Below are 22,547 nucleotides of genomic sequence, written 5' to 3'. Positions count from 1 at the left end.
GTCATCAGAGGTCAGTAAAAAAAAGGAAAAAAGGGAGTTTATATTTTTAATTTTAAGTCATATGAATATTACATTTACACTACAGGGCATGGATATATATTTATGCCTCTGGTTTCAAACAAGATAAAAGGTGTCAATGTATTTACAAACTAGGACACATTCATTCATTATCTGTATCCACTTATCCAATTCAGGGTCACGGTGGGTCCAGAGCCTACCTGGAATTATTGGGCGCCACTCCTTCACAGACACACACACACACACACTTTTAAGTCGTCAATCCACCTACCAACGTGTGTTTTTGGACTGTGGGAGGAAACCGGAGCACCCAGAGGAAACCCACGCGGACACGGGGAAAACACACAACACACCAACTCCTCACAGTCATCAGGAGCGGGAATCGAACCCACAACCTCCAGGCCCCTGGAGCTGTGTGGCTGCGACACTACCTGCTGCGCCATTCATAATTTTTGATTTTGTGAAACATGTCAGTAAGTAGCTTCCTTATTTTAATATTGGTCTGGACAAAATGGCAGTGTCACATGGTCTTGGATGTTAAGGTCACTTGCCACAATTTTGTGAACAGGCTATAGTGCATACATTCACATTAGTGGTAACACGTACAAATAGGATAAGATGCACACACCACTTCTGCATAATTTGAATCAATGATTAACTGTTAAGCATAAAGAAGGACACAAAGAGGGAAGAAGAGAAGGGAAAGTGAAAGAGAGAAGGATCTACAAAAAAAAAAAAAACCCAGGAAGGGTCAATCAGACATTTCTTTGTTTGATGTTTATTTTACATTGCACTAATCAGTACCCCATGGATGAGAATGGTGCTCATCCCAGGAAGATACAAGTCAGTGACGGCAACTTTGTGTCATTGTTGGGGCTGGGAATATGGAAGACAGAAGTAGGATTGTAATGTTATAATCTATATTCATTCATTCGTTATCTGTAACCGCTTATCCAGTTCAGGGTCGCAGTGGGTCCAGAGCCTACCTGGAATCACTGGGCGCAAGGCGGGAATACACCCTGGAGGGGGCGCCAGTACTTCACAGTGCAACACAGACACACGCACATTCACTCACACTCACGGACTTTTTTGAGTCGCCAATCCACCTACCAACGTGTGATTTTGGACTGTGGGAGGAAACCGGAGCACCCGGAGCACACGGGGAGAACACACCAAACTCCTCACAGACAGTCACCCGGAGCGGGAATCGAACCCACAACCTCCAGGCCCCTGTGACTGCGACACTACCTGCTGTGCCACCGTGCCGCCCTTTAAGCATATTTATGGAAATTTTAATTTTTATTAAAAGTAGGTTTAGGCTTGTTCTACTGGAAGATAGTTTTGTTTTTTCAGGTAATATTTGTTGAAATATTTAAATTTATCTGCTAATAGAATAAGACTCTTTTATAGGTTAATAAAATTGATTGATAATTGAATTGACATTCACTAAAGACAAGTAAGAGACAGTTGAGACTCTGCATTTAACTCATCGGTGGCACTGAACAATTTAGATTTGTTTACAATTTGAAAAAGAACATTTTCAAATACCAAAGTCATGTTTTTTTGTTTTTTTTTTGCTGCTTCTAAGTAAATTTTACATTTATTTAAATGTACTGATTCCTGAACCAAGAGAATTCTCCTGTACATATGCTATTTGGTTAATAAAGATGCTGATTCTGACCAGCACTGTGTTCCTCTTTCCATCACCCGGGATATACACTGAAACTAGAGAAGCTTTATTTTTGTCTTCAGAGTATACTTTCAAAGCAGTGTCAAATGGAAGCTGAGACAGCAATACCTGTGGGCTATCATCACCTGGACACAGTCCACGGGTATCAGAATGAGGTGGAGCTGGGAAGGGCCTTCGGCTCAAAGATGCAGCAAGGTATCATCTGGCGCCTGGACAAATTCATTGTGAGTAGAACATAGAGTAGACACACATCTTATTCTATAATAAACAAAAAATATTCGATCTTTATCTGTTAAATTATTTGGCTCCTTGTTTGCAGGTTCTGATTATATATGACAGCAAGCCTTGTGTCAACTGGGTGAATAGAAACTCTATGACCCAATAATATATCTCATTTAGCACTTTCATCCATCTGGTACCATGCTTTCCGCTGTATGAAGTCAGGCAGAGAGGATTTTTGGTGATTTCCAGTGAAAACCAACTAATTACCGCAAAATTTCTACAGACAGACTGATCGAGTATCTGTCTTTTTTCTAGATGTGGTGCACTTATCATGCCCCTGAGGACATCCCTGTTTGTCTGAATAAATCTCTCATTGCAACTGGATTATTTGGACTTGTATCTGATGCACATCCCAGGCAGTGTACAGGTTATATACTGCATTCATATTGTTATATGCTTCTTTTCTTAAAAAAATGTGAAGTGATAGACTAGACTAGGGGAACATTACAGGTGAACATTCAAATCTTTGTCCCTTTTGCAAAACATGAGGAATGGGACACCCTACAGACTGGTCCTGGATCTGCACAAATGTGTACTGCATGGTTCCATGTCCCCATCTGAGACGGAGCTCCTGAAATTTATGGGGCTACATTTAAGGGCAGACATCATGTTAATTGTTCTTTTTGCATGCACTGTATCAGATAACTTTATCACAGAGATTGATCTGATGGTTTGTGACCATGTTCAAATAAGACACTAGAATACAAACCCTGGTTGTTTACCTGGACCTTTTTACTCAGAAGAATGGAAACAAACAGACATTGAAGATGAGGTTTATATGATCTGTGAAATCCAAACACAAAACAAAAAACCCATAACACATCTTGCAAACAGATTCTTTAATATTGCATACTGCTCTGTTCATGCACATGTAAAAGAAATGAAAGCTCTGAAGGCTTCTGGCAAATTTCTCAATCCCACAACTGAGGAGGCTGCTGTCTGTGGCTAAAGTCCATTTAGCTCTGCATTAGGTACTGAGTATTTTTCAAAAATATTTTTTTCATTCATTCATTGTCTGTAACTGCTTATCCAGTTCAGGGTCGCTGTGGGTCTTTCAGAGTGCAACACACACACACACACACCTAGGGACACTTTCGAGTCACCAATCCACCTACCAACGTGTTTTTTTGAACCGTGGGAGGAAACTGGAGCACCCAGAGGAAACACACCAAACTCCTCACGGACAGTCACCCAGAGCGGGACTGGAACCCACAACCTCCAGGTCCCTGGAGCTGTGTGACTGTGGCACTACTTGCTGCGCCATTCATAATTTTTGATTTTGTGAAACATGTCAGTATCAACACATGTAAAAATAATATCCCATGTTAATGTCTAATCTAATCTAAAGTATAATCAGCTAAAAAATAATACAATAATTACATTTTCTACTGCAGATGCATCCATACTTGGTGCAATCTGATATTACTGAATTTTGCAAGTCAAAGAAACTTGCTCTCACAACATACTGTCCCCTTAACTCCCCAGACAGATCCAAAGAGCTGGGAGTTTTTACCTCACTCTTTTTTTTATTTGATCTCACTTAATCTTTAACCTCTGTGGCAAATATGTACAATTAAAGGACTTTGACTTCTGGGCTGGTTTCACCTATCCTTATCAAACTGAAATGCTTTATTGCGAATCATGAGGCTCTTCTTTAGTCTAAATTCAAAAATCACAGACAGAAAACACAAAACATTGCAAACAAATAAAAGAAAAATAATGAATAAACCTATGTACAATGCCACATGATTCCACTGTGCAATAAGGCCCTGAAAAAGAAATGGTCTAGAAAGCAGCATGTGTTTTCAAAAATTCAATAATCACAGACAGAAAACACAAAAAAATTGCAAACAGAACAAAGATTTAACTTAAGAGCTTTTTGAGGGGTTAGTGGGTATACACATTGTAAATTCAATTATTGCAACATTTAAAAACTGGAAAATAATTATCACTAATTCTGTTAAATAACATTTAAGTTGGGGACTCAGGATACAAACTGATTGAGTTTTAAAAATATACTGGTGGCAATTGTTACATTACACACGTCTTCAGCTCTGCAACTGTGTGCCAAGCCTTCTTTTATTTCATAATGCCACATGCCCTGCGATGGACTGTGGCTACTTAAGAGTGTTCCTGCCTTGCTCTAAATCTTCCAGGTAGGCTCCATACCCACTTTGAACCTTATCAGGATGAAGCAGAAAAATAGTTAATAAATGTATGTACAATGCCACATGATTCCACTGTGAGATAAAGGCCCCTGTGGTTTATGTACGTAGCTAGGTGGAACTCCCATGGTTCAGACTTGTTTTTCCAGCACATCCCAGAGATACTTGAGCAGACGGAGATCTCTGGAATTTGGAGGCCAAGTAAACATGTTGAACTGTTTGTCCTGTTCCACAAGCAATTCTTGGAAAACCTTTGGCAATGTGGCATTCCACATTATTCTTTTAAAAGAGGCCATTACATTTATGGAATACCAATGGCTTGATGGGTATACTTGGACTGCAACAACATTTAGGTAAATGGTACATGGCCCTGTAACATCCAAATGAATGCCATGACACAATGCTTTAGACATTCATAGGCGTTAGGCAATGTGCACCAATACTCACCCAAACCATAACAGACCCTGAACTTCAGGCTGACAACAATCCAAACCATTTAAAGTTTTGCTGTAACTGATCATACTGTGCAGGCACGTCAACCAATAAGAATGAGTGTGAGCAGGGACAGGTAGATGAATTGTGAAATTCCCTCTGAAGCTCTTCACTAATCTCTTTCATCCAGCCACAGAGGAGACAAAGTTTGCAGACGCTGTCCCTGGGAAGATTGCTGCAAAACACAGACAGACTCCTGCACAGGTCATTGTCTGCTCTCATTTAAACAGTGCAGACAATGTGGTTTTGTGTGTCATATTTTCATCTTCTCCTCCTTGGATCACCACCTTAACGTGGTGGAGGGGTTTGCATGCCTGCGTGAGCCTAGGAGCTATGTTGTCGGGGGCAATAGCCCCTGGTAGGGTCTCCCAAGGCAAATTGGTCCTAGGTGATGGGCCAGACAAAGAGTGATCCATAAAGACACAGATGAAAAAGATAACGAGGACACAGCCTCCCTTGCCCGGAGCAGGGTTACCGGGGCCTCACCCTGGAGCCAGGCCTGGGGGAGGGGCTCCTTGGTGAGCGCCTGGTGGCCGGACTTTCACCTATGGAGTCCGGCCGGGCTTAGCCCGAAGGGGATACATGGGTCCACTCTCCCATGGGCCCACCACCTGTGGGAGAGGTAGTAATCCGGGTCTGGTGCATTGTGGATCGGGTGGTGGTCGGGGTCGGGGGCCCTGGCGTTCCGATCCTCGGTTACTGAAACTGGCTTTTGGAACATGGAACGTAACCTCTCTGGTGGGAAAAGAGCCTGAGCTGGAGCGCGAGGTTGAGAGGTACCGACTAGATATAGTTGGGCTCACCTAGACACACAGTATGGGCTCTGGAACCAATCTCCTCGAGAGGGGCTGGATGCTCTTTCACTCTGGAGTTGCCCAGGGTGAGAGGTGTAAGGTAGGTGTGGGCTTACTCATAGCCCCCCGGCTTAGCGCCTGTATGTTGGGGTTTACCCCAGTGGACGAGAGGGTAATTTCCCTGCGCCTTCGGGTTGGGGAAAGGGCTCTGACTGTTGTTTGTGCTTATGCACCGAACAGCAGTTCAGAGTACCATGCCTTCTTGGGGACCCTAGAGGGAGTGCTGGAGAACACTCATTCTGGGGACTCCATTGTTCTGCTGGGGGACTTCAACGCTCACGTGGGTAATGACAGTGAGACCTGGAGGGGCGTGATTGGGAGGAACGGCCCCGCTGATCTGAACCCGAGTGGTGTTCAGTTATTGGATTTGGATTTGTCCATTACGAACACCATGTTCGAACATAAGGGTGTCCACAAGTACACCTGGCATCAGGACACCCTAGGCCGCATTTCGATGATCGATTTTATAGTCGTATCATCTGACCTGCGGCCATATGTTCTGGACACTCGGGTGAAGAGAGGCGCTGAGCTGTCAACTGATCACCACCTTGTGGTGTGTTGGATCAGATGGTGGGGAAGGATGCCGGACAGACCTGGCAGGCCCAAACGTGTGTTGAGGGTTTGCTGGGAACGTTTGGCAGAGGAACCTGTCAGAAAGATCTTCAACTCCCACATCCGGCAGAGCTTCGACTGCATCCCGGGGGAGGCTGGTGACATTGAGTCCGAGTGGGCCATGTTCCGGACCTCCATCGTTGAGGCGGCTGAACGGAGCTGTGGCTGCAAGGTTGTCGGTGCCTGTCGGGGTGGCAATCCCCGCACTCGGTGGTGGACACCCCGGGTGAGGGGGGCTGTCAAGCTGAAGAAAGAGTCCTATCGAGCATGGTTGGCTCAGGGGACTCCGGAGGCAGCCGACAGGTACCGAGGAGCCAAGCGGCTCGCAGCCTCGGCGGTCGCTAAGGCAAAAACTCGGGTGTGGGAGGAGTTCTGGCAAGTTTCTGGCAAACCGTCAGGCGACTCAGGAGGGGAAAGCAGTTTTCCACCAACACTGTATATGGTGGGGGTGGGGAACTGTTGACCTCGACTGGGGACGTCACCAGACGGTGGAAGGAATACTTCGAGGATCTTCTCAATCCCACCAGCACGTCTTCCGCAGAGGAAGCAGAGCTTGGGGACCCCGGGGGGGGGCTCGTCTATCACTGGGGCTGAAGTGGCCAAGGTGGTAGGGAAACTCCTTGGCGGTAGGGCCCCAGGGGTGGATGAGGTTCACCCCGGGTTCCTCAAGGCTCTGGATGTTGTGGGGCTGTCCTGGTTGACACGTCTTTGCAACATCGCGTGGACATCTGGGGCAGTGCCTCTGGACTGGCAGACTGGGGTGGTGGTTCCCCTTTTTAAAAAGGGGGATCGGAGGGTGTGTTCCAACTATAGGGGAATCACACTCCTCAGCCTCCCCGGTAAGGTCTATGCGGGGGTACTGGAGAAGAGAGTCAGACCGATAGTTGAACCTCGGATCCAGGAGGAACAATGCGGATTCCGCCCCGGTCGTGGAACACAGGACCAGCTCTTTACCCTCGCTAGGATCCTGGAGGGTGCATGGGAGTTTGCTCAACCAGTCTACATGTGTTTTGTGGATATGGAGAAGGCATTCGACCGTGTCCCTCGGGGTATTCTGTGGGGGGTGCTCAGGGAGTATGGGGTACTGGGCTCTTTGTTACGAGCTATCCAGTCCCTGTACAAACAGAGCAGGAGTCTGGTTCGTATGGCTGGCAGTAAGTCCGACTGGTTTCCAGTCGGAGTTGGACACCGTCAGGGCTGCCCGTTGTCACCGGTTCTGTTCACAATTTTTATGGACAGAATTTCTCGGCGTAGCCAAGTGGCGGAGGGTGTCCGGTTTGGTGGTCTCAGGATCCCATGTCTGCTTTTTGCAGATGATGTGGTCTTGTTGGCTTCATCGAGCCGGGACCTCCAGCTCTTGCTGGACCAGTTTGCAGCCGAGTGTGATGCGGTAGGGATGAGGATCAGTACCTCCAAGTCCGAGTCCATACTCAGTCGGAAAAGGGTGGAGTGCTCTCTCCAGGTTGGAAGTGAGATCCTGCCTCAAGTGGAGGAGTTTAAATACCTCGGGGTCTTGTTCACGAGTGAGGGAAAGATGGAGCGTGAGATTGACAGGCGGATCGGTGCAGCGTCAGCAGTAATGCAGGCTCTGTACCGGTCCGTTGTGGTGAAGAAAGAGCTGAGCAGAAAAGCAAAGCTCTCGATTTACCGGTCAATCTACGTCCCAACCCTCACCTATGGTCACGAGCTTTGGGTAGTGACCGAAAGAACGAGATCGTGGGTACAAGCGGCTGAAATGAGTTTTCTCCGCAGGATGTCTGGACTCTCCCTTAGAGACAGGGTTAGGAGCTCGGACATCCGGGAGGGACTCGGAGTGGAGCCGCTGCTCCTCCACGTCGAGAGGAGCCAGTTGAGGTGGTTCGGGCATCTGGTTCGGATGCCTCCTGGACGCCTTCCTGGAGAGGTGTTCCGGGCATGTCCAACGGGGAGGATGCCCCGGGGCAGACCAAGAACACGCTGGAGAGACTATATGTCTCGACTGGCCTGGGAACGCCTCGGTATACCCCCGGAGGAGCTGGCGTTGGTGGCTGGGGAGAGGGAGGTCTGGGTTTCTTTGCTCCGACTGCTTTCCCCGCGACCCGGACCCGGATAAGCGGTGGATAATGGATGGATGGATATTTTCATCTTGAATCTTGGTTGTTTTGCAGAGTTTGTTAAGGTATCACATTGAAAAAATCTTTGCAGTAATTCCCAAAAGCATTAAGCCCAGTGAAACTCACACATCTCAATAAAGTCTCAGTATTTAAAATGTAAAATTTGTATAGATTAAGACTGCATTTAATGCATGGAAAATGGTAACTGGCAAAATGTGTTTTTTTTTGCATACTGAATTAAGGTTTAAAAAAATCAAATAAGACGATTATTTCACTATGTCATGTTAATTAAATAGTAATGACAAGGATACTCAAAAAGTATGACACTTTTTATAGAGTACAGAGTTGCCATACTCTTTTGAATGTATCTGAATGCAGATCTTTAACTTTCCTCTGGATGAGGAGGATATGAGAACACTCAGATCTCTAAATCATGACTGGAGGGCATGCCTTTTGGATCAGTAAGAGCATATGCTTCTTATTCTAGTACCAGCTTCATTTTGATTATATCAATGTGGTCCCAAACACATTTCCTTACTAGCTAACCACTGTGTGTTTCTGTTCTTCAGGCTTTCTGTCCTTTTAAGTGAAGTTTATTTAGTACTTCACAGCTAAGACAAGAGGGAATCTGTTTCAATTCAGAGCGATTTTGAAATGCTGCTGTTGTTTTTGCATAAAAGAAGAAATATATATTTTGGAATATAATCTTTGCTTTAAATTTGCATTTCACAGTAATAATCTTAGACATTCGAAAAATGTAAGAGAATAAAATCTTTGAAAACACATTCAGATGTTTAATTTTTTAATGTAATACTGAAAATATTTGCCCATGTTAGTCCACATAGTGAAGATGTCCACTGAAATGTTAATTGCAAAGGCAAGCATTACACATAATCCCATAGTGTAAAATGCATCTTCAGATTGTGCTTTTAAAAATTGCATCAGCAGCTTAACAAATATAACAGCACATCATTTCTACAAACAAAACCATTGTTCTTATTTTTAAGGCCTGCAAATGCATGTCTCACTCCTATTATTGCAACAAACAAATTCAGGTACCACTCAATGCATCAGTTCAGTCCAGCCCATCTCCATCAGCAGCTCTCAAATACTGATGACAGACCAGCTCATGGTTTTAAAGCTATGCCCTACATGTTGAGAGGATACACACATCCGCCATCTTAGCACTTTATAAAACACTAGGGCAATCTCCTACAGTTATCTGTCTTGTCCTTGACTCAGGTTTTGCTTATTTTTCTCTCTCTGTCCTGTCCTGTTTTGCTCTGTGCTTGATGACCTTTGAGAGCGGACAGTGCAAACGCATGCTGAGGCTCCAGCAATGTACCTAGGCAAGTTGGGTCCAACCACCCACTGGCCCTTCTCCGGAACAAACACCTGAGTGTTTTCAGAGAAGTCCATGTGCTCCCATGTGTAGCCTCCCATTACATAGATCTTGCCATTCCATACTGCTACAGCTGCTTCACTATTGGGATACCTCAGTGGCATTATTCGACACCATTGGTCAGTCTGTGGGTCAAAGGCTTCTACTTCCAGGACATCAAAGCGCTCCATGCTGTCCTCATGGTCGTCACTGCCTCCGATGACGTAGATTTTGTCCTGCAGTGATGTCATGCAGTGCCAGCCTCGTGCCAAGGTCATTGCCTGTCGTTCTATCCACGTGTCACCAGTGGTCGGGTTGTAGCTTAGCATGTCACGTCTGTAAGGTCCTATTTGATAGTCGTGGCCCCCTGAGATGTACACTATATCTTTGTGCGTGGTTCCTGCATGACCATATGTGAATCTAAAAGGGGATATATGGAACAATTTAAGGAACAACAGATGAAAATTTAAAAGATACTCTTTTAAATTAACTTTAACAATGTTTGTGAATAGAGATATGACCTGGGGAGTCCTGCAACATAGGCCCAGTTATCCTCAACAGGACTGTAGACTTCTACAGACGACAGTGCACCACTATCATTGCGTCCTCCAACAGCGATCAGACATTCCCCCATGGTGCCCAGATAGAAATCCACCCGCCTCTGGTTCATAGAAGCTCCCTGTAGCAAGAGAACAAACAAGATTTACAAACTGAGGCAAATTCCTGGAAAGGCTAGACAATGAAACCATACTTAAGAAATCAAACACTTTTTATGTAGTTTTATGATAAACTTGAAGTGAAAAATGTCTTGGGTAAGTTTATTGTAGGGCTGACCTAAACAACTATGTCTTTATCCTGATTATGTCACACGTATCATCTGTCGTAAAGACAAATAGCGGCATAAAATATACTTGTTCCTGTTTAATAGGATTCATCTCTGAATTACTTTCCGTCAAACACTGACCAACAACTTTTGTTCTTAATTTTTAAAAGCATTTTTAAATGTGACATACTTGCTCTGTTTGGCACTATCATAATGTGACTGCAAGTGTGAGATATCTGAAGTGCTTGAGAACACAATGAGCCTTGCTCTCTGGGTGGATGTGAATTAAGGAAAAATTAATATAAGCAATAAATGTCTAAAGGAGAGCTGTTTGTAACTGACTTTACGTATAGTATCAGCAAGAATGCAGAGCTGCCTTTTTACATGCGACAAAACACTAGCAAAAACAGAAGCAAAAGACTTGGCAATGATGTACATGGTGTGTCTCCTCACTCCGGACGCACATACAAATGTTAACACTGCTGCATGAGGACATGTCTCTCGGTCCTGCTGTACACATGTCTGTCAGAACTGTCCCTACCTTCAATGCAGCTCTCCAAGTTTTCAAGTGTTTTGAAATGTCTTCTAGGGCCGATGGAAAATAAAAACATTTATAGTGTATTTTTAATGGTTCTAAATAGCACCAAAATGATTCTTCTACCATTACAACTTCATACTGTAACAATATCAGAACTTTATTTTGTGCTGCACAGAACCGTTTTCAAAAATGTGCTATATAGGACCATAAACTATACATTTTTCAAGGATCTGAGGAATGGTTTAATGGTGGAAAACCCCTTTAAGCATTCAAATGGATTCTGAGAGCTCATGGTTCTATATAAAAGTGTTGCTGATTGTTTTGCCACTCAGTCCGACTGAGGGGAGTGTCCCGGCCGAATAGTGACATCAATGCATACCCTCTATTAGCTGATGTGACATATCTGAGCAGGTTGCATTCTCCTCTGGTGTGTTCAGTGGTGTTTCATTAGCAGCAGTTTGAAATCAAGTGCTAGGTTGACCTCATATATCTTGGGGGGAGGCACATCCCAGGGATAGTGGCACTATGTGCAATACTCACTGACAAGCAAAGTTGGTAAAGATTAATAACTGGGTAAAAAATTCAGCAAAACCCTGGATATTTTATAAATATTATAAATATATATATATTTTTAAACAAACAAACAAACCCAATTTGTCTATAAGACCACATCAGATCTACTAGTGAATACTTAAGGAGTAAATATTTTTGGAGACAAGGGTATAATAATTTATCATACTGTTTTTCCTATGACTCATTTAGCCTCATGGCTCCATTCCAAATCTAAGTTGTATAATTAAGGTACCAACCATGTAATGACTAATGATTTCTTAAGTCCCCTCAAATTGATTTTACAGTAACCTACTAGTTAAGCCTGAACATTTCCTATACACTTATCAAACGTAAACTAGGCCATATGAAATGGTCTGGGGCTGCTCACCTTGACCCATGTGTTGCTGCGTGGATCATATCTGTAGAGCAAGTTACTTGCTGCGCCTCCTCCATTGTCTCTTGAAGAGCTTCCTCCTGCAGTGAAGATGAATCCTCCCAGTACTGCCACACAGTGGTGGCTTCTCTGTGCTGGAAGTTGAGTCTCCACTTCCCAAGTCCCTGATTCTTCATCTAGCCAACATACCTCTGTGCTCAGCTCCTCCCCACGTTCATACACCTCCCCTCCAACCAGCAGGAGACGTTCAACCCCACCTCTTAGTTTGGAGCAAGGCTTCTGGAGCACAGGCTGGGCACTGATGCGGGAATGATAGTCCAGAGCCTCCTCCACCAGAGCCTCACAACCAGAGTCTGGAGGTAGCAGAGAGCGCACAGCTGGTAGGACATGCTCCATCAGCTCCTCTGGGGGGATGAGTGCAAAGCGAATGTGGGACAAAAGTTGCCGGGCTAAGGCTGGGCGATCTGGCCTCTGGTTAAGCCACTGCAAGGCTGCTTGAAGTAGGGCCTGCTCACTTTCATAGTGCACCTGCTCACTGGCCAGGTACAAACAAAGCTTAGGTAAACGTATGTCTCTCAAAAACTCAGGCGTGAAGGAGAGAATGGAGAACCGCTCAAGGATGAAGCTGTCTATGAAGGCATCCAGCCTGTCAAGGCTGTAAAGTAAGGCCAGCTCCTGCAGGTACAGGTAGTTCTCCTCACTTACCTCTTTCTCCAGGTACTGGCAGCAGAAATCCACTGCCCGCCAAACCTGCAGCAGGTGAGCTGTCTCCAGCACATAGTCAATGTTTCCACCATCCAGAGGCAGCTCACCACTGTAAAGGAAGTCCACTACTGCTTTCACACCAAGGTAAGAGGCACCCACCAGTTCCACCTCGGATTGGCGCTCCTCTCGCATGCCAAGGGTGAACATGGCTTGGAAGTAAGGACTGGAGACAGCAAGCAGAGCTCGATGTGCAGGAACTCGTTGCTCATTAGCCACCAAAACCACATCACATAGCTGACCACATGCTCTTTGTTCATTCAAACCCTGCAGGAGATAGCTTGCTTGGTCTGCCCATCGATAAACCTATCACAAGTGGAAAAGGAGAGACTGGTGAAACAAAGATCAAAGCAGCACAACACAACGTTTCTCAAACCAGTTATTGGAAGGCCCCAAATAGTACATATTTTTGTTTGTTCCCTGCATTTCAAACACCTGACTCAAGCAATCAAAAACAAAAAAAAACACAGCCTAGGTGTAGTGAAAACTTGGTTATATCAAAAATGCTTGCATTTGATGTTCCCCAGGACAATTTTAGTTATGACACTCCATAGAACGAAAACAAACCTTTGAAGATTCGCTGATACGATGTGGGCGTGAAAGACGAACCTGCCTCCCACCATCCATTGTGTCATCTCCCTCTAAAACTATCTAGAAAAATTAAGTTAATGTTAGAGAGGCATGATGGTATCAGAATTAGCTTTCAATGGTTTGTTGGTATTGGTTTAAAAAAATGCAGATAAATCCTTTTCAAATGTTCTGTTTAATTAAGAACTATTGTGCAATGTAAAGCTCTTTTGAATACAATAACAAAACACAGCAACAAAAATAATAATTTTCCTAAAATATAGAATTATCAATACGTGCCCAATATTTTAACGAATACACAATTAAAAATAGATCACAAAAATACTTTTTTCCTTTATTAGTTCTAAACAGATCACAGACCCAAGTTTATCCTTTCAGAGGAAGCAGCAAAAGTCATAGAGATAATGATCTAGCTACTAAGCTAACGAAAGCTTTTAGATAAATCCTTCTCCTATGACTGGTCTTTCCTGTTGTTCTTCACTGATGATGATTTGGTTCTATCACCTTTAAAAGGTAGTTTTCCTCCTTTTTAAAAAAACATATTAATTTTACTCTGGAGACCACGCTGACAATGCTATTGGATGCATGTGTGCATTTTTATATCAAATGCAACAATGTTTACTTTGTGTGTGTGTGTGTTAAAGCGTGTCTCTTTCATTTTAAACTATGTGTCGTCAAATGGGATACATTTATTATGACCGATGGGTGGCTTTTGTCTACAGTTCTGTTTGAGACTTGGGACAATTTTACTGGATTAGGTTCATGAATTTATTCACACATTGATAGACTGATACATTTGTATGTTGACATATATGGATCATTATTAAAAAGTGATATTTATGTCCACGTATACCACCCCGGACTTCAATAATCAGAGTCTACAGATTGTTTAGAAAAGCTAACTTTACATTGTAACTGTAAAATATCCAGCAAAGGCTGAAACTACGGGCGAGGCAGTAACATGAACGACGAAAACTAACGTGAACTGCCCGCCTGCTGTGCACTGAAGTCAGGAAAATTTCAGGAGGATGAAAGGTCTTATTCACCAGCTTTCTAACCGAATTTTCGTTCCACATTAAACAGCAGTTACAATACAAGCGTACTCTATTTAAGATGTAAGTGAGAAATGGAAGAAAAAACAGCTTTGGCTTCTTCAACACAATATTTCCTCATTCAGAAGACCCTAGATGAGGAGCACTGCTGCAGGAATTACTAGGCTTTTTGTGATGACAGCCAGGTAGAGAGCAGAAAAGGCGCTTTACCATCGTGCCATGCTCCTGCCGGTGAAATGACTCTTTAATAGAGGTGTTATTAAGGTCTCAGGACGGGTTTACTGTCCAGTCTCGATCGTAAAAAGCTCGAGGAACTGTGAAGCTGAAGCTCATTTCCACAACACCACAGCTCTTTTTGGTATTCTACGTTTCAAAATAAAAGTCATCCCAGGGAAACAGATGGTACTCAAAGCCTTAATGATTATCTTCTTTGCCTACATTGACACTTAAAGTAGTTAAAACAGTAGAGTACGCACTGCACAAATAAACACAGTAGCATATATACAGCTCCTTTAAAATATTTGATACTCTTGACTGTAAGATTGTCAGTCTCTTTTATTTATTGTTTACAAGATTTTACTGACAAATTAAGACCCTGTGTAGTCATTTATAAAGACATTAAATCCAATCTCTGTTCAACTAAATGATTTATCATATATATATATATATGACTGATTGCTTATTTAATTTAATATATATATATATATATATATATATATATATATATATATATATATATATATATGAGGGTAAGCATCACCATATCAAGACATTAAAAACAAAAATCTAGTTTTTAACTCTTTATGACTCTTTAATATATGTAGGGGGCACGGTGGCACAGCAGGTAGTCACACAGCTCCTGGGAAGTTCTTCCAATGTCTGTTTGGTTTTCCAAAAACACATGTAGGTAGGTGGATTGGTGACTCAAAAGTGTCCATAGGTGTGTGGTGTGTGTGTGTGTGTGTGTGTGTGTGTGTGTGTGTGTGTGTGTGTGTGTGTCGCCCTGTGAAGGACTGGCGCTCCCTCCCACGGCAAACCTGAACTAGATAAGAAGCTACAGATAGTGAATGTGAATTTAATATATGTTAATGCAGTTTACACTCATTCTGAAGTATTTCATTGTTTCTTCATATGATTAATATCCCCACAGATACATTATTTATTAATAATTAAAATAATGTTTTATATAAGTAACTTTAAATGTAAGATGTAAAATCTATCATAAGTCATAAGATCATATTAAAAAGTTAAAATCTTGTTTTTCAGTTAATGGTAAGTAAATGGCCTGCAATATCTTCTTTGCTCCATGTTCACACTTCTGTTTCAGATATTCATGCAGAATTGGAGCCTCTAAGCATCAACCATAAACATAGATTTTAAATCAAATTATAACTTAATTATTATATATTCATTACATCAGAATTTCTTTTAAAACCACTGCCAATGACGTACCACTACTGCCAATGACTGTGCACATGAACATCAGCTATACTTACATTGATGAAACAGTCACAGATGCTCCAAAATAGAGTGTCCAGTGCATGCCAAGTATATGTTTGTCAGACCATTACAACACTAGCACTAGCTTGAATTGACACAAGAGTCCGTAGTTCACACAGTTTATGTCAGTTCCTGACCACACCATGTACATGTGCCAGAAGAAATCAAGTTTTATGAAACCAGGTTTAAAAAATAAAACCTCCACACACAACTAACTCGTTCCCACGTATTATTACATCGTTCCCACCCCTTAGTGTTATCCTATTGGCCTGTCACCAGTACTTGCTCTGTACGTTTTTACTATCACACACACACACTTACTATCTATCTATCTATCTATCTATCTATCTATCTATCTATCTATCTATTAAGAGGCATGTACTATTCTCAGAAACATGAATAATGGCATCCACTATCCACAAGATGGCAGAAAAATTCACTCAGTAAAAAGACAATGGAAACGGGGTGGATTTAACTTTGCAGAATCCCCTGCTTGGCCATTAGGAGGAGGAGAGCCCTGCTTGAGAGCACCCGGATTCATTCGAATAGCGGCATGACTGACAAATATCACCAACGCCCATAAGCCCGGCAGTAGGAAATGAATCGAGTAGAGAGAGTCGTCTTTTTCCGTGAAGACCACAGCTGAGAGTACACACTCCCCACACACACTCACCGCCAGCATCTCCGCCCTCCTGCACTCCACACGACCATTGTCCAGCACGTTTCTGCAGGGATTTAATCAGCCCTTTTCCAGCTGTTACACCCGTTACAGCCCTTTCTTTCCTCCTGCTCTTTCTTTGTCCCTTCATCTTCTTTATACCTCCCTCAGCGCCCGTCAAAATGGCAACAAGGATCGACAAAGAGGCTTGCAGGGATGCGTACAACCTGGTCCGAGATGACACCACAGACATTAACTGGTGAGTGAGCTTACCCTTTATTCAGTGCCCATATATCCACATAGAATGTTTTCCAGCCGTATTTTAGCCTTGACAAAGTATTTTTTCATATATTCTGTGCTACAAGCCACACTTTGCTTTGATATTTGAGCATTCATATCAAACACATGAAAACAGAAACGAGCTGTGTTTGTTGCTTGCCTTTTCTTTCATTGCTTTAAGGTTGAATGACTGGACAGTTGATTGGTCTCGATTTTGTAACGAGCCTCTGAAATAACGTCTATGTCTCTGTTGCTTGAATGTGCCCCTAGGGCAGCGTTTAAGTACGAGGGCTCAATGATTGTTCCAGCAGGACACGGAACCGACTATGCAGAATTCAAAAGTCTATGTACAGGTAAGACCTATGATTGCTGCTGCATGTTCTGGCCATTAGATCCTTTACATTAGACTCACACATAGCTCAAGTCAGCCCCACAACTGCACTCCTTTCACCTGCTTTATTTGATCTTTGCCAAGCCCTCACTGCTTTCCAAACTGTAATGAGTGCTCTCATGTTACCCTGCAGTACTTCACTCCTCTGTATATTGTTTTATTAGCCATATCTGGCTTCTTGAACCATAGTTTCACATCACTGTTTTAAATTATTCCTTCACAGACCAACAACCACAAGTTTCTCAACTTCCTATGTAGACTCTAAACTATTTTCATTGTTGGGACAATCATTTGTAATCTTCAGCTTCATATGACCTAATTTCATTATGAAGGATTGTGTTTGCACCCTGGACATAAAATGCTTTCTTTTGACAGTGGTTCATGCCTTGTGTCAGTTTCTTGAAAATGAACTCCTGCCATAAGAGGAGGTGCAACTCTTGTAGGAACTTGACAAGATCATCTTTCATGTGTCTTTCAAGTTAGGTTCACATGACATGATTGGCTGACATCATAATCTGAGTGTAGAGAGAGAATGATTTCAGCCTCCTACCTCCACCGGCCCCCTTTAATGAGCTGTTGAATCTGGGTGTGGTTTGTCCAGAATGAACGCTGCCGTAGAGGAGCACCAAAAAAAATTTGCGTAACTAATCTTGTGTGCTATGAGATACTAAAATTGTAAGTTCCAGTAGGACAGCCAAGTGTGGGGACTCTTGTTTAGGTTAATTATTGATGATTTGGCTGTATTAAAACTGGCAATACCAACCTGAATAGCAGTTTTATGTGCTATACTTGCTTTGAAACTATAGACTCAACTCATCGGCTACTTGACAAAGTCTTCCTGAGCCTTAACTGGGTGTGCCAGAGCAGGGAGAACAGTAAAACATGCAGTGTAGGGTGACTGCAGAGAACAGTTGGGAAACACTGGCCTAGAATGACGCAAGTGGCCTACATAACTGATTGAGTGACATTGATTTGTTTAGTTGGTAGAAGCTTGCTTTCTAGACCTTTGATCAGGAAGGAGTCAGTAACTGAGAAGAAAATCTGCCAATGTCAGACAGATCAAACCTGTATATGCTGAACTCCATATTTTCTGTTGTGTGTTGTAGCATTGGTAAATATTGGCATTTGTTTATTACTGTATTTTTCAAGTTTATAATCCTTCTAATATCTGCATAGCAACTGAGCATCACAGAGAACTTAGAAGGGTTAAAATCTTTGTATCCCCCCTTTCGCTGCATCATCATAGTTTCCCTGTTGATCTAAGGACAGACTGGTGCATTGTCAGCGTAAGCAGGCTGACTGAATCAGAGAGGGTGGCAGTTTTAAAGGAAGTAAAAGTGGGAAAGGTCTAATCATCATGCAACAGGAAGCATTTAAACCAAACTTCACTGTAGTTCTTGGTTACATATAAGACATTTAGTTTCCCAGAAATGCTGTTAGACTGGATTTGTTTTATTGAAGAAAGTGAGAGTTGTCTTTTAGAATGTTGGGTAAACATTGTAATTGTACATCATTCAATGTAACTGTGTATTTTGATAGCTCTGTATTATGCAGTATTTAAAATGACATCAGTGACCTATTTCTTAACAGCCAAGCTTCTTAACATTAAACCTAGTTAATGAACAATGACATTTAATGTCTGATATACTGCAGAGGGAAGTGGTGCCAGGGTAGCAAGGTCGGAATTCTCCTTGGCAAGAACAGTTAGTTAGGTTCTTATAAGCAGTGACTGAACATTACTTTCTATAAACACAGGTCAGTGCAGAGCAAGACACTAAGATTTTTGTAAGTTAAACACAGTCTTTTTACTTTTTACTTCTTTCTTTTGACTTCACTTCCATTGTTATAGTCTACAAGCTACAGATCCCATGAACTTACAGTTACATTTTAGAACATTATGGTTACTGTTGCAGAACAATACATGTCTGTTACTGTTCCTTACACAAATTATAATAGTAATGGATAACATGGGTGAAAGAGTTATATTTCATTGTAAGTACAGTGTAATAATAGGAGAGTATTTAGAACAGTAATGCTGAATGCATTTAATGTGTTAAAAAGTCAATATATTTGTGATTATCTGCACTAAATTAAATTTTTTGTGCATGAATTGGCCTGTATGTCTTAAATAAGCTATACTGGATTGTAAAGAGTTAAACTGAGCAGGGCTGTTTTGTGCAGGTCATGAATAATGGCACCAGAGAGGTCAGGGAAAGCAGTTGGCGGAGATTTCTCCTGTAGGACTGAGAGGATTTGAATTTTTCCTGAACTGTGTCCCAAGGCCACTGCAATGCAGTTGTTGCCAGCAGAAACTAATAGTCGAGAGTTAGCAGGAGCAATAAGAGGAACAAAACTGTTTCGTGCACACGGTTGCACTCTTAATTCTCTAATTAATTTGTTACATTTACCTAAATACTTGCCCCTTCCACACTTGGTTGGTGTAAGGCCAAATGTTTGTCTCTTCGACAAAGCCAGAAGTATGCCTGGATTCATGGTTATTACACTTCTTTATGACTTAAGTTACTCAGCCTCCTCCTCCACTTACACAAAGTATTATTATTTTTAGCACCTGCAGCCCTACAGGCTTTTACTTCACAGCACTTTATTCCCCCAAGGGCCATGAAAAAGAAAAAAGAAATACTTCTTACAAATTAGTCTGATTATCCCACACAAAAAAGACATCTGGCAACACTTCACTCATATACTATATGTTTGTAATAAGCCAAGTTTCCCGATTTCATATCTGCTTTCTGCTCTTCACCCAGATGATGTTCGTCTGTTTGGATTTGTGCGGATCACAACGGGAGATGCCATGAGCAAACGGGCTAAGTTCACCCTCATTACCTGGATAGGGGAGAATGTGAGTGGACTGCAGCGGGCTAAGATCAGCACGGACAAAACACTGGTGAAAGAGGTTGTTCAGGTGAGTCTCGAGAATGCACATAGTCTCTTCATGTCAGCACTTATACTGAATTTTAGCCTGCACTGCACAAACCAATCTCATTTGTTTACCTTAACTCTAAGCTCATCAGTTATTACATGCAAATGCCTTCACCCTCAGAACATGTGTGAACAACAGGGGTGTTAACATGTATTGATGCACCCTAACAAAGGGGCTAATTAAACTGCATTGTCTGTATGCAGTTTAAACTTAATTGTGATGTTCAACATAAAAATGATATTATTTCCAATTTTATAAATTATTGATATATTGTTAGTACAGTTTATTTTTTTTACTACTGTGTTTATAGTCAATTCAGAGCAACCTTAAAAATACATTTATTTCCTACCAGATTAGTTGAATCTTTGTAAAGTTAGAGTCATTTTCTAATAAATTTGTAATCAAACATAATCACTGTGAAATTGCAGATTTATGCCACTAATTAACAAGTATACTCTTCAAAATATAGCTATTGAGTGATGCCATAGAAGATCCACTTTTGGCTCCATATAGAACCATGATTCTTTAAGAGATGTGTGTGTGTAAAGAAACATTTAAAGGTTTCAAAATCTATCACTTGATTTTAAGGTTCTTTACCCATTTAAACATATTAGCAAAAATGCTTCTTTGTGGAACCAAAAGTGGTTCTTCAATGGCATCGCTCAAATAACCTTTTGTAGCACCTTTAATTTTAGGAGTATATAGCTTTGTTAACATTTTTAGGCTGTGATCTGAGCTTCTTTTATTTCTTGCAGAACTTTGCTAAAGAGTTCATGTTGAGTGATAGCCGGGAGTTGGATGAAGACTACCTACGTAACGAGCTGAAGAAGGCTGGTGGTGCCAACTACGATGCCCAGGCGGAGTAGACTCTAGCAGGGTGCACGCAGAGGAATGGGGTGGGGGCCATCAAAACTACGGAAAAGGAAGGGGAAACATAATCTCTATTAAGACACATTCAAAAACACACCCATGCGCACAGTCATATGCATTATACACTCATACATATACACTCCTCTGTCCTTTCTCCAGTGTGTTCATGATTGATTTATCTACTGTACTGTGCATCATCTCACTCTCATCTCAGCTGGGCTGTGAGTGCTGACCTCGTTTTCGTCTGAGGTGGCTTTGTTTTGTAGAACTGTAATTGGACAATTTCAACTTTTGATGTGAAGAGGCTCTTTTGGATTTTGTTTGGACATCTACAATCAATTGCAGTTTCTTTCATCTCACCATGGGTTTTTATTCCTCCTTTTTAAATCTCACTCTCTGTGGCTACTTCCTTAATACAGATCACTGTGTTTACAGCCTTCATCTCCCATGGAGAGAGGGCTATCATCTGATATATTCTTAAGTGTGTATGTGAGTGTGTGAGTGTGTGTGTGTGTGTGTGTTTGCAGACACTGCACTGTGACTCACTTAGTCTCCAGGTTGGGGAGAGGGTTAAGACAGTTTCCAGTCCTCAGTTTATTTTGATGGACTGTGTTGTTATCACTCAACCCAGCTGTGGAGCAGCCATTTCTCTGAGTGTAGCCTTTCTTTTATTTCTTTCATTTGAATTAAAACAACAAGAATGTTTTTTACAGCAGGTTTTATTTACTTTTAAAAATTATGTGGTATTTCTTTGGAAACAAATGTCATTGATGAACCATGAGACAAGAAAGAAAAACATTGACATGGGCACAAACAAAACCAATCATTTCCGAATAAAAAAAAAATCACATTTTTTTTGTTGTGTGTGGGTGAATTTTTTAAAAAATAATTTCCCAGAGAGCAGTGTACAGATTCTTAGAGAAATCAATATAAAACACGGAAGTAATTATTCATTTTTACAATTCTCAATGTACTTCCCTCTTTAAAGGGAATCTCATTATAAAATAGAGTATTCAGCTGCTGTATCCTATGACAGTCCCAACAGAAAATTCTCTTCAGATTATGCTTTTGGATGTGGGAGAAACTTAAGGCAGATATTGGAAGTTGGCCTAGATTGTGATTTTTCTAGCTAGTTATATAATGCACAAAAAATCCAAGTAGCTAACATCACATAGAAATACCTCTTCTGAAACCAAGAATAATGTCCTGTATGTGTTGGCCTCTAATTCAGTGTATATCCATATTGCCAGTTACTGATGTATATCATGGTGGGAGAACATTAATGGATGAAAAGAAGAAATAAATATTGGACTTTGAATTCAGGCAAACTGATGAGGTTGAGGAATTCAGTTCTGTGCTAGAAAATATTATTTATGACTGGAACCCCATTTACGCTTATGGTTAGGCTTTGAAAATGTGTCTAACCTATAAACAGTTATGTACAGGCGAGCATTGTATATAACATTTTTGAAAAGTAATGTTTAAATATTTGCACTGGGCTATCCACAGTTAAATGTTCTCCATTATATATACTGTAAAAAGTGTATGAAAAAAGAAAAAGGAAAATGAAAATCCTGAGCTTGTTCAGTTGGATCTGGTTGGGTCTGGCTTA

General features: G+C 41.8%; 2 protein-coding genes across 2 annotated transcripts; one reads left to right on the top strand and one right to left on the bottom strand.

Moving 5' to 3' along the window:
- Positions 1-9,024: 9,024 nt before the first annotated feature.
- On the bottom strand, positions 9,025-14,635 carry klhl36 (kelch-like family member 36). The gene is made up of 5 exons (XM_066685170.1): positions 14,507-14,635; positions 13,224-13,307; positions 11,889-12,962; positions 10,109-10,266; positions 9,025-10,007 (listed from the first exon to the last, which is right to left on the bottom strand). Exons 1-5 carry the CDS (start codon positions 14,507-14,509, stop codon positions 9,425-9,427), a joined length of 1,902 nt encoding a protein of 633 aa, XP_066541267.1. The 5' UTR covers positions 14,510-14,635; the 3' UTR covers positions 9,025-9,424.
- A 1,669-nt stretch (positions 14,636-16,304) lies between these two features.
- Positions 16,305-21,785, top strand: cotl1 (coactosin-like F-actin binding protein 1). The gene is made up of 4 exons (XM_066685161.1): positions 16,305-16,713; positions 17,004-17,086; positions 19,890-20,047; positions 20,821-21,785. Exons 1-4 carry the CDS (start codon positions 16,637-16,639, stop codon positions 20,929-20,931), a joined length of 429 nt encoding a protein of 142 aa, XP_066541258.1. The 5' UTR covers positions 16,305-16,636; the 3' UTR covers positions 20,932-21,785.
- The last annotated feature ends 762 nt before the right edge of the window (positions 21,786-22,547 follow it).

The sequence above is a fragment of the Hoplias malabaricus genome, chromosome 11 (genome assembly GCF_029633855.1).
Source record: "Hoplias malabaricus isolate fHopMal1 chromosome 11, fHopMal1.hap1, whole genome shotgun sequence".
NCBI classification, from domain to species: Eukaryota; Metazoa; Chordata; class Actinopteri; order Characiformes; family Erythrinidae; genus Hoplias; species Hoplias malabaricus.
The sequence above is the reverse complement of the archived record's forward strand: the minus strand, read 5'-3'. Positions and strand labels throughout refer to the sequence as shown.

Excerpts from the sequence above, each read along its gene's own strand:
- cotl1 (XM_066685161.1), top strand. The coding sequence starts at position 16,637 with ATGGCAACAAGGATCGACAAAGAGGCTTGCAGGGATGCGTACAACCTG. Across the intron at positions 16,714-17,003 it reads GACACCACAGACATTAACTG|GGCAGCGTTTAAGTACGAGG; the intron begins GTGAGTGAGCTT and ends ATGTGCCCCTAG. Across the intron at positions 17,087-19,889 it reads ATTCAAAAGTCTATGTACAG|ATGATGTTCGTCTGTTTGGA; the intron begins GTAAGACCTATG and ends CTCTTCACCCAG.
- klhl36 (XM_066685170.1), bottom strand. Across the intron at positions 12,963-13,223 it reads GTATCAGCGAATCTTCAAAG|GTTTATCGATGGGCAGACCA; the intron begins GTTTGTTTTCGT and ends CACTTGTGATAG. Across the intron at positions 10,267-11,888 it reads GCAGCAACACATGGGTCAAG|GGAGCTTCTATGAACCAGAG; the intron begins GTGAGCAGCCCC and ends CTCTTGCTACAG.